A 13,125-nucleotide genomic window follows, 5' to 3' on the forward strand; every position below is an offset into this window, starting at 1 on the left:
TTTTGCAGTTATATAAATAACCTTGTGCTGCGCCATCTTAAGTTTTGTATCGGGTACTGCCTGTTGCGAGAAATTCACATATCTTCCAAGAGTAATTCTTGTCATGGAAAGTACTCTCTTAAGTTAGTCGTTCTGTTTCGGTATAAAAACTGTAGGTCCCCTCCATCCCTGAAATGAGTCGCAAAAAGGAATGGTTGATAGTTCTAGTTTTCAATAGACAGTTGCGCTAACCTAATTCATTTGAAAAGTTTAAGAATTCTGCTTTATCAACAAAATTAAGTTGTTTAAGAAAAACTACTAAGGAATACAAATTCTCGTGAGCAATTCTTACCAAAAAGAAAGCACGATACTTTTTCTGGTGAAATAAAATCTTCCTCCTCTTTAAAGGACGTGTCTTCCTTTTGAACCGATTAACCCTATCTGACCAAAAAAATCCGCTTCTATTTGACACAGGTTTATGTCACATCTTTAGGATAAAGCTCATTCAAAAAGAGGTATCTTGGCCTCACTCTTGGAATTGATTACAATGTTTTCTTCCCAATCGAAATAACCAACAGTTATTTATAGTCACGTTCTCTTTTATCGAATGAAAAGTCTTAACTTTGCTTAACCCTATGAATCTTTTGCACGTACAATCATCATCTACTTATCGCATCATTCATTGAATTCCTCTTATCTATTTTTTTCAAGTCTTAACAAAAAGACAAAATTGTATCCGATACGACTTCCATACAGAGAAAGACACGTTCACGGTTTAAATCTAGGATATAATATTTTCTTGAAATTAAATTTATTTTTTCAAAATATTGCTTTAATCCTTTTTTATCATTTTGAGCTGAAAGACGTGGTGCTATCTTCTTCTGGCTTGTCTTCCCTGCTCCCATAAAATATGATGACATTAAAAATTGTCAGTGAAAAGATAAAGAAAGTCACTTCAAAAAAAAAAAAAAATAACACGAAGTGTTAAAATAATAACCATTTGAATGCGTGTATATCCTTGATTTGTGTATCCTGAGTGGAAAGCTTAAAAGCCATCGTATTATGTGCGACACTTCTTAATAAATACATAAATACAAAACACGTCAAAAAAAAGGAAAGAAAATGAAAAACACTTTCACTTCACTTCATTATATTTGCTCAAAAATTGTCGGCTCTTGGCTCTTGTGTCTGCTGAGACTCCAGCATCCGTCTACAGACTCCGACTACTGTCAGAAATTTGAATCTCGAAGATGAAAAGTACGGTGTACCCATTTGGGTGCTGCTGATATAAGCTCACATTAGTCGTCGTTGTCATCGTCCTCGGATTCGGGTTCGACTTCGTCTTCAGCGGGTGTTGATGACGACGACGAGCGACGACCGACGAGACGTGTGTTCAAGTGGGATCTTGGTTAAGAGGCTTTTCAAACACACACATCCATACGCACAGACTAACAATGATACACAGAAACGAATCCTTCGAAATGAGGAAAATAAGGAGAAACATGTCCTGAGGCCTACAATTCACATTTTATATACATATACCGACGCCGCGCCGCTCCTGCCGTCATCGTCGTCGCACCCGGTTGTATATTTTAGACTTTCGGAAGCCAAAGAGACACACACTTTTGGCACAATAAATGTCCTTGTTCTTCAGTTAAGGACAAGAACAACTCAAGTAGCTAGCTTTTGTACGGTACGGTACGCTATATACGCCAAGCTTTCGAGAACATGCAAGGAATTGAGATGCATGGATGCGTGATGGAAATTATATAAATGTGAATATATTTTCACAGAACTTAATTTCTTGATATGACAAAGACGATGACGTTTTTGTGAGAAACAATGTGGAAGCTGCTAACGTTAAGTGAACATTGCTGCAAGGATATCACACTCGCTCTCAATTCGCTTGCTTTGGCAAATTTATTATTATTTGTCTCAATTTGGAAATTGAATCAACAAAATGTTTTATTTTTCGAGTTTCATAAAAAAAGGAAATGAATGATAAATTTTGTGATGCCTTTCAAATTTTATGTAAATACATTCTTTTCATTTTTAGCTTTGAGGAATATTTTTTCATATGGAAAGGGAGAGAAGAGGTTCTAAACATTTAAAAATTTAAGAAGCATTCATCAATAACCTTCAACTCAGTTTTTTTTTTTAAATGTATGATTTTCATACTGCTCAAAATATGAAAGAGTTTTAGATACCTGAAAACTAATAAAGGGTGTTTTTAAAGAGGTATAGAACTTCGAAATGTCATGCAATTTATATAATTTGAGTAGGATTCCTGGCATATGACCCTCACGGCAAGCTTGGACAAAGTCCTCTATGGAGATTAAATTTTCGATGATTTCTTCCAACAATAATTATAGAAGTGTTGTCTTTGAACTAGTCAATAGTTTTGACAGAAAATAGTCGAGCGGTTTTAAATTCAAGGGTCCGTAAAGTTTCCTTGGACCTGGGATGGATCTATACCATTGACTATAATATTATGTTGACTATCGTTCTTAAAGAAGAACCTAAAAATTTTCATCACTCCAATAACGGCAGTTTTCCTTTTTGACGTAACCTTTCAACCAAAATTGAGCTTCACCTCCAAACAATATTCGCAAAGAACCATGTCTTGAAAAATTAATTTGCACAACTTAGAAGCTTCGTTCAGGCTTCAGTCTATTAATCTTAAAATGGTAATGACAAACTAAACTACAATTGACAGCTTGACAGCTGACAAAATGGCCACCAGTTACAAAAGTTTTGTCACCTTAATGTTCTTCACCTCTAAAAAAACACCCATTATTTATTAAAACAAAATTCGAAATTTATTAATGCAGACATTTGTTTAATGATTTTAATAAAATAGAAATATGTAATGCATAAATCGGAAGAAGTATTCCCATTTACCAACAAAAATATTATAGCTAGCTGCAAAATAAAAATCTCCAAAAAAAACCTTTTCCGAAAATGGTTTGAGCGGGTTTTTTAAAATTAATTTTGATAGGTATAATTTTTTAATTTTTGTTCAAAAATATTTTTTGTACGCAGTTATTTAAAATATATTTTTATAAATTTTATATTTGATTTTTATAAGAAAATGTTGACCCGTTTTCGTTCTATTGGGGGTACTCTTCTAGAGCAATCAAAACATTTTGTTTTGTTATTAAGAGAATCCAAGTCGGTTCCTTTTTCCAAAAATTCGAATTTTCGATTTTTGACCATCAAATTTCTATGTGGACTACTTTTACTTTTGATCTTAAGAACAATTTAAAAACGTCTAATGTAAATCTGATTAAAACCTTAGTTTCCAAGGTTGAACTCAATAACCCATTGATTTTAGGGGCTATGACAGACAGACGGATGGGATCGGGGGCCCACTTTTTTGACTTCTTCATGTTTGATTAAAATCTCGGACATTTTTTACAGATGTGAACCTTATTTTGTCCTTAATGAAGTTTATCAACATAGATAGTGTCCTGTTTTTTATAGTTGATAAGCCTGCCTGGTCGTGTACTGGCTTTTTTTTGTTGTCACAACAGATGATGACAATTACAACAATGATGGTGGAAATGACAAGGATTGAGCAGGTGATAGTGAAAATGTTAACGATCGATGAAGCTAGTAAAGTCGACGACACCACGACGAGAACAGCAACGACGAAGACTCCGACGATGACGACGACGAAGAAGATGAAGACGATTTCGACGAAGAATTATTATTTTTAAATTAATCAGTAATGTTAATAAAGAATGTTTTGTTTAATGAATAAAAAAAGGATAACATTAAAATATAAATTATTTTATTTTAAAAAGATTCCTAATAAATAAAATAATAAGAGTGAGAGAGAAAGTGAAAAGCAAGTAGGAAAGAGAGAGAAAAGGAAATAAAAATTAAAGTGAAAGAGAAAGAGAGTATTATAAATTAGAATCAGAAAGAAAAGAAAGAGAGAGAGAGAGAGAGAGAGAGAGAGAGGGAGTAAATAAACAAAGCAAAAAGCTTTGGTCAAGATGAAAAGGGTTCATATGAGGCTTTTTGCTATCGTCCTCATTTGATCCTAAACATTGTATTTTGTCCAATAACTGTCACTATTAGTTTCAAATGAGAAGCAACATTTTAACAGTAAACGATCCTCATTTCAATCTATTTAAACCTCAGATGACATTAGCAAAGACTTAACATAATAATACTGTCCATAATAATAATAATAATAAATCCATTTTTGATAGCTTACTCCGACAAATATTTGATTTAACCAATTGTAAACAATTTTAACATCTCTTAAAATTTAGCTTAAGTTAAAATCATGGAACGGTTTTAAACCTTAAATCCTAATGACATCTGCCATTATCCTAGAAAAAATGTTTTGTCACTTTGATTTGTGTGTTTTTTTTAAATCATGAGCTAGAATTGGTTTGTCTTTAATTAATAAAATGTTATTGAAAGACGAAGACTTCGAAATACTTGAAGACTCGGCAAGTGCGAAAATTTACGTACCGAGGAAATACATCCTTATGAACGATGGAGAATTTTTCTCTAAGTATAGTTTTGACAAGGTAACAATTTGGTTCTTGGTTGAAAACCTAAAGAATTATTATTATAGTTATTATAAGGAGGCAGCTACTAAATAATTTAGATGACTCACTGCATATTAAAGTATTCCAAGATTCCAACAGTTTATAAATATTCCCTAATTAAGAGCCAATATACAATAGTTAAAAGGTGCTCTGCATGCGTTTCATACAGAAATGTCAGAAATCGTATTACACAGGAATAAAAAGAAAGCAAAATCGAAAAAGTGGCCAAAAATTATATAATATACGTATTTCCACTCCTGAAAATTCGAAAACTCTAACAAAATTTAGTTCTAAAAAGCCAGAAAATGAGAAAGTTTGATAGAAAATGTTGATATTTTTTTCTAGTAAAATAAAACCGAATTTAATACGAACAGTTTTCTGGTTCGCTTTTGACGTCTGACTGCTTACTCGTGATGTTAGAGGACAACAATTTTAAAAATTCTGTTTTGAGTGATCCTTTTGAAAATATTTTGATCAGCATTAAAAAATGTTTTCACTAAAAAATAAACAAATAAGTTGGGAAGATAGCGTGGCACTCACAAAAGGCACTTTGCAGAATCTATTTTCACTTCAGTTCTCGAAAGATTCAAAGCTTTTATATTAAAAAATTACATACGAAACGTACATTATGTATTTCAATTAGCCATAAGCTTAGCGAATGTTAAACTTTTGCTGTCTGAGGTACATTTATATTCTAGTGATTCATGTTTTAATCGCGATTCTAGAGCATCCAAAGTAATTACCCTTGAAAAAGTAGATTTTTTTAATTCATTAAAATCGCAAAAGTTTTTATATTTAAAGAAAATCAATTTTGAAAGAAAAAATACTTTAGGAAAGCCTTAAGATGGGTGTCCATTTGAGAGTAAACGTGCTGCGAGTCGCTCTCAAGCTGCTCTCGAGAGCGAACTCGCAAGTGAACTTAATCTGGAGAGTAGCTCGCGGAGAATTGACTCTTGACATTCAATCTTTTTGAAAGTCAATTGCAAGTGGACACATATGTTTACCACTATTCGATATAAGCTCGCGGAATACCAATACCAACACAGCTCGTATTTTACGAGTAGCTGTCGAGAAAAAACATGGCAAAGCAGTGGCCATTGGAGAAACCAATCAACTTTTTGTCTTTTAAACTGTTGAAAATTGCTGGACAGACGTCTCTCACAATTCTTCCTATTGTGCATACTGGAATACGAAAAAGGTACTAAAGGCTGCTGTATGAATCACCTTACCATCTTATTGTTACTAGTAAATGCTCGCGTATTGGTATGGCTTCCGTTATTTGATTATATTTTTTTAACAATTATGGGTCCAACGTTTTGTAACAAAAATTTTCACTATCTAACAAACGGCAAACATTTCGAAACTGTTGAGGATCTTCCATTTGAAGCTCTTGAAAGAGCAGTCCCCGCACGAAATTGGTTACAACGATCTATCCACGATTTGATCCAACTTTATTTTTTAATTTTTTTAAAAACAGTGCCGATAATTAAAGCATCTGCAACCCTTCACTTTGGGAAGACAAAAACTCCTGTATAACAAAAGTATTCATTTTTATACAGATGGATCCAAGACAAATGAGGGAGTTGGTAGTGGGGTATATTCAGAAAAGCTTAATCTAAGTATCTCATTCCACCTCTTTCAAGCGGAAATTTTAGCGATCAAAGAGGTTCTCTCCTGGCTAAGAGAAAACGTGATATCAACTTCTGATATCCGCATCTTCTCTAACAGTCAGGCTGCTATAAAATCTCTTGATGGTGTCTTAACCAAATCTCAAACGGCACTCGATTGTCGATCGTCTCTTATAGAGATGGCGCAGCAATTTAACATTCACCTATGTTGGGTGCCGTGCCACAGAGACATCACGGGAAATTGTAGAGCCGATGAACTCGCTAAAAATGGAACCGTCATGCCTATTTCACCTGAAAGGGAGGAGATAGGTATACTGATAACTACATGTAAACTTATGCTTTTGCGATAGCAAATTCTAGGTGGCACAACTTACCAACATGCGCAGCCACAAAACGCATATGGCCTTCACTGGACCTAAGCCGCTCTAAAGACTTGTTAACTCAAAGCAGACTTCTTATGAGCTCCCTAATAGGTGTCCTTTCGGGACACTGTCTTATAGGCAGACACGCAATACGACTTGGTGTAGCCTCAAATGAGTTCTGTAGGAGCTGTATGGACAAAGAAGAAGAGGAAACAATCTCGCACCTCCTCTGCACTTGACCTGCTCTTTCACTCAGACGCAAACTTCATCTGGGGACTACTCTTTTAATAATCCCAGTGAACTAGCTAAAAAGGATATTAAATATCTTCTTCGCTTTATAAAAAGCTCAAAATGGTTCGACTAGTAGGAAGTAATTCTCTAGATTCATGCGGTATCACAATGGGCCTTTTCTTTTGGCCTAACTGTGTGGATTCTAATCCGCAGCCACGTTAACCTAACCTTACCTAAGAATACATGGCCAACTTGTAATATGCTAGCAGAAGATATCTATCAAGTGGACACGATTTGAGCGTACCCTCAGCAAGAAAGCTGTCAATATTCTAGCAGAGAGCTCGCAATAGTAAAATTTCTAAAATTTGGCTCCCAAATTAACAGTCTCCCTAGAGCTCCTCTCGAAATTTAACTAGAAGAAGTACTCTCAAATTCACACGCAACTTTACACTCTTTTCGTGCGTTAAACAAATTTCTGGAATTTGAAGGCAGCTTAGGTTCGGTTTAAAATAAAATAAAAAATGCTTGTTTACAAAATGTAACATAAAGTTGTATATCACTTATTAAACATTTCTTCCTAAAAACTGATTATTTCCTCTTTCTTTCAAACAATAGTCTTATTGAAATAATCTAAAGAAATACTAATTTTTTTCCAAATCTATATTTATGAATATTTTAAAGGTTATTACGAAGATTTTAGTTCTTTTCGACAGGCAAACCTCTATTTTGGAATATCGTTTTTCTAACAAATCTGTAGATGAAATATTTTCCTACACAATTAAGCTTAATCGTCATGCCCATTTAAGGCAATGCCATACGTTTTGGATTCAAGAAAGTTTCTATGAAACATAAAAAAATAATCTTCCAGGGGGGGGGGGGGTAAGGTGTTTCGTAGAGGTTATGAACTTACCATTTTTTACTGCATGGAATTGTCCAGACCACTCTTGGGAAAACAATAGAATATTTAAAAATAAAAGTTTAAAATTTTGGATTCACTAATAAATTGCTAAAATGTCTAGAAAACTTCTGTGTAGTAAATTTTACATTGTTTAAAATGTTGCACGATTTTTTTTTTTAAGATTTGTTAGAATCAAAAGAAATTTAATTGATAATATTCTTACACATATTTAAGTCCCATCAAAAAAACTACTCCAGTAATTAAATGCCTCTAATATCTTGACAGGAATCAGCCCAAACCTAAATTTTTGATTTTGACAATTTTGCCTATTAAGAAAAATATCGGCAGTGAATTTTTAAAATCCATTAAAAAATCATTTAAGAAATAATTTCTTGGCAAATTACAAAAAATTTGAATAGAAGATTTATTGAAAAATAACTTAACAGAAAACAGCAATGACAATACTTTCTTAAATACTCACATTTTTCTTTTGTTTTTCTTTTCAGGATATGACATGTGGCGGTGTTGTGACATTTTGGATATTCTTACTATTTTCATTAATTTTATTAAATGTTAATCACACAAATGGCGGCCGGCCAGATGAATTACATATTGGTGGAATATTTCCGATAGCCGGCAAAGGAGGATGGCAAGGCGGTCAGGCGTGTATGCCAGCTGCAAAGCTGGCATTGGATGATGTTAATAAAGAAAAGAATCTACTTCCCGGGTTTAAGTTGATTCTACATAGTAATGATAGTGAGGTAAGTTTGTTTTGTTGTTATATATTTAAAAAATAATCAATGGAAATAACTCTTATGACTAACAAAAACCATTGAGGTCGAACTCACTATAATCATGACTAAAGGTGTTTAAATGTGCTATTTAATTACTTTTGCCTTGTTAGCTCCCAATTATAAAACCTTATAGTGTATAATTATCGGTAATTGTGCCAAAAAAAATGTATCCTTTAACACCAACACTTCTAAACGTTCTACAATAATATTCAAGGACGAGTCACTCATTACCCTAAGGCATTCAAAATCCATCAGGTATAAATATTTTTCTCATTATGTGTATAGTGAACAACTTTAAGTGGCAGAAAAATTATAATGTGGAAAAAACAGTTTTAAGTTTATGACACTTCCTTCAAAATGAAAGACTGATTGATGGAAGGTCTCCAATTTCATGATAATAATAGAGGTTGGGCCCGAATCAACGAATCAATGTTTGTCCCCCATTAAGTACCTAATTTTCCTCCTCTTTTTTTTGTCGTGTTGCTGCAGTACTTACAAAATAACTTTCCACTTCGTTGAGGTCGTCGGCTATGATGATGGTGTCTGTGTCCTTGAAAGTGCTATTTTTTTCTTTTCTTATTATTTTTATTTTAGTTACACCAAAAGGCAAAGCAATTTTGTTGGTTCCTTAATTAAAGCACGAAATTTTCCTATAGACATCCTTATATAGAAGGTTATATCTATGTATAGGGTAGGTATAGATGACTTTGAAGTAAATATCCTTTAAGCATAGAAAATGAAATTTTAACAAAGCTCTATGGGCTTTTGCAAAGGCATGTACGAAAAAAAAGTATTTGGGAGGGTATACGTAGTCAGAGGGTTTGTAAAAAGTAATTTGAGAAAATAAAATTAGATGTAAGAAGGAGAGTTTGTGTACTGTTGTGTAGGCATAAGAAAAGTATGAAGACTGGCTTAACTTAAACAGTTTATTTTGTGTTCGTTTTTTTCTTTTTTATTTTGTTGTTGTTACTTTTTTCTGTAAAAACATAAAGAATTTTATAGAGGTTTGAGAAAGTTAAACATAATGTTGTGTTTCTAAGAAAAACATCATGTTTTTTAATCAATTCAGAAATTTAAAAAAAATGTCTGTGATGATTGATTAGTTTTGTAATTTTTGTTTGTTTGTATTTTTAAAAAGAAACATTAATTTAAATCAGAAAAAAGAAAAAAAATTCTTAACAAAAATTTTAACTTTAGGACTTGTATATTAAAAAATAAAAGCAACATTTTGCAAGAAAAGAAATTAAATTAGAATTAATTGTTTTTTTCTCTTTTTTAACAATGTTTTTTTTCATCTTTTTAACTTTTTGTACAACCTCATTCCGTGTTATTAATCTTTCCTTTAATATTAAGAATGATTTCCATTTTTATTAATATAGCTTCTTTGAAAATATTTATATTAAGTTCAATAAGTCTATTTTAAGTTGAAAGTAAAATAAATTAAAAAAACAAGCTCGAAAAATTATGTTTTTTTAGCTTAAATAAATTATTCTTCTCACTAATTTTCTACTTTTGTGATTTGTAATTAGTGAAAAGTCAAGTGGTTGGTTCGTTTTTTTTTTATAATAATTTTGAGTTTTGTATTTTAAAATATTCAAATTCAAATCTTTCGAGATTTCTATTTTGACATTTCATCATTGTACCTCGCACCTTATAACTTTTTTATAAGTTAAATTATCATTTAAGGAACTTTAAAAGTATGTTTGCCATTTACTAAATGTTTACCTTTTAGTTTTTGACACTCTGATTAAAATTTCCTAAAACCGATTTTTAAGAAATTCAAATTAGCCTTAAATGGAAAAAAGTATGAGTAAAATATTCCTTGAGGAGTAGTTAATATTTTGTTTGTTTTCCAAAGTCGTTAAAGCATTAATATAGAAAGTTTAAAACACACATTTGAAAAACAGTAATTTTAAACACATTTTCAGCAATTCATGGTTTTTTTAAAAAAATTTTTTAAACTTATATTTTTTTATGTTGAGTTAATTGTTTTAATTTTATTTTGTTTATCTAAAATTGACCTTTTTAAGTAAGATGTGTGTTTTATTATATCACTGAATTATTTTATTTTACATTGCTTTATTATTTTAATAGCTTTTTACCAGCGGCTTCGCCCGCAGTAGAGAAATTAAATTAGTATGAGAGATAAATTGTAAGGGTAGGGTATAATAATAGAAATGAGTCAATATAATAACTTAATGGTCTGCATTGTGCATTCTTCTCGCCTGCGATTGTTATGGTGTTTCTATCGCTCTTCTAGTTGTCTGCAGTGGAGCTTGTCTTTTTAAACGAACTCGTGCCTGAAGAGGCGTTTCAGCTGCTCTCAAAACTCTTTGTCGCTCAGCTTGTTCTTGTCTCCTCAGCTCTGCGTGAGCCGAAGTTTCTTAATTTCGTGCAACTTTTGCGGCATGCACGGGCCCGTGATGAATTTTTGGATAGACCAGACTTCCGTTTCCGAGGCATTTCTTCAAATAAAAGCAGAGTAAGAATGAACATCATCGAGCAAGATCTAAAATAATAAAGAAACAGCTAACCACAAAAATTACGGATAACCTCAACGTGAATAGTAGCTATTATACTGCATGTAACGACAGAAGAAAATAACAATAAATATAGAAAAATTAGAAACAGTTGAAACTATATTCAATTGAATTAGATATTGTAGTCACCTTCGGTAATAAAGTGGGTTGGTATTACAGTATTCAGGGTTGAAACTTCATTACTATGATGCTAGATGGCGTTGAAGTAGCTATATTTGACGATATTTCGACAAACAATTTTCTTATTTTTCGTAAATTTTTTTTATTTTTTTTAATAAAAAGTATCCTATGTTACTTCTAATACCTTCAAGAGTGTATGTGCAAAGTTTCATGATGATCGGTTAAGTAGTTTTTGCGTGAAAGCGTAACAAACAAACTTACATTCGCATTTATAATATTATTATGAAGTATGATTTACTTGATTTAATTATTTATGTTTATATTTAATATCATTCATTTTGTTTGGTTTTTTCCCTTTACTGTGTTTTATTTTACTTTTTATTATTTAAGCTTTTTGAATTAATTTCATTTGTTTTATAAGCTTCCCACGCTAAATTATTAAAATCCGTCCAATTTTTCGAATTGAAGATTTTGATATTTCTCGAATTTTTAAGGAGCCTATAATTTTAATCAAAGGTCCATACGGACATGGCTGTGTGTCTTATGCCAGAGGTTTCGGTTTCAATCCCTAGTAGTGCCACCTAAAGTTTTTTAAGAGGTACTGCAGGGAAATCTCAAATTCTCTAAAATGAAAATTGCTTTTTTAAAATAAGACGTTCGAATTCGGCGTACAAACTGTTGGTCCCCTCCGTACCCTTAGTGGAGAACTGTAAGTCACTAGTCAATAGACTGATGACCGCCACCTGATTTGTGTTAATTTAAGTCTGTGTGTTCGTGTGTACGTACGTTCGTAGCTCCGTACGTTAGTGATATCGTTTTTGGTAGACCTATTCTGAAGACGTAGTATAGAACATATAACATATAATTTTGTTTTACAGATAATAACATCAATAAAACGCAGAAAAGACTTTTGAAAAAAAATACTATAGCAATTTAATACAAAAAAACGAACACTTTGGTGTTCTCTCGAACCAATAACGCTAGATGCTTCAACTAAGTTTTTCCTTCCGACTTATAAGAACTGTATGGCTAGTTTGACATTCGTAAAAAAATCCGAACTCGAACATTTCGATAATAGAGAAGTCGAAAAAAGTGTATCTCCTGATTTAGTCCGTCTCTCTGTCATCGCCCCTAAAGCCTTATCCTTTGAGTCGATTGAGTTGAAACTTGGAAATCAAGGTTTTAGGGAGATTTGTTTTATCATTTCTTTTAAAGACCAAAAATAGCACAAGTCCCCATTACAAATGTGTTATTAAAATTTTTAAAATTGAATTTGATCCAAAACGAACCGATAGATTTGTATGAAGTTTTGTCTAAACATTTTCTCTTAATTACCGTTTCCTTGTGTTTATATATTTTTTTGGAACTAATGAACCGATTACAATAATTTTTTTTGTCTGCATAAGTTCTTGTATAGTGTCAATAATATTTGATGATCAACAATATCAACATTTTTTTCTTTAGATTTTTGAGAAAGATCGATTACTCGAAAACGGCTCAACTTTATTTTACGGAAATATAAGAGTATTTATATTTTTGTAGACAAAATTTGTTTGCAGGGATATATTTAAATCTCCTTGTACCGGTGGTACCCTTTTATGTCAGAAGTCTTGGGTTCGATCCCTACCTGTGACAAATAAAGATTTCTTCACGGGTACTGCCTCTTGCGAGGAATTGATAATCTTAAGAGTAATTCTTGTCATGAAAAATGCTTTCTCAAATTAGCCGTTCGGATTCGGCGTAAAACTGTAAGTCTCCTCCATTCCTGACAACAGTACTAACTCGCACATAGAAATGGTGTTGTTGTTTTGTATTGCGCCACATATTTTTTATTTTGTTTAACTTCCCATAGGAAGTTCTTGTATTGGCTCCGATTTGTCTAATTATAAATTTTTACATTCTCGACGTTTCAAGGTCCCTAGATTTGAAATAAAAGATTGCGTGCCTGTGTACGTACGTTCGTACTATCGCCACGTTTTTTTCGTCGTCCATAGCTCAAGAACCC

At 32.4% G+C, this 13,125-nt stretch overlaps 1 protein-coding gene across 2 annotated transcripts in view; it reads left to right on the forward strand.

Annotated features, from left to right (window-relative positions):
- The window catches only part of LOC129942090 (gamma-aminobutyric acid type B receptor subunit 1), a 561,118-nt gene that overhangs the window by 102,657 nt on the left and 445,336 nt on the right, over positions 1 to 13,125 (forward strand). For both annotated transcript variants that reach the window (XM_056050889.1, XM_056050888.1), the window contains exon 2: positions 8,173 to 8,427. In XM_056050889.1, coding sequence (XP_055906864.1) covers positions 8,176 to 8,427 — 252 coding nt within the window. In that variant the 5' untranslated portion in view covers positions 8,173 to 8,175. The remainder of the gene's footprint in view (positions 1 to 8,172; positions 8,428 to 13,125) is intronic.

The sequence above is a fragment of the Eupeodes corollae genome, chromosome 1 (genome assembly GCF_945859685.1).
Source record: "Eupeodes corollae chromosome 1, idEupCoro1.1, whole genome shotgun sequence".
Classification (NCBI taxonomy): domain Eukaryota; kingdom Metazoa; phylum Arthropoda; class Insecta; order Diptera; family Syrphidae; genus Eupeodes; species Eupeodes corollae.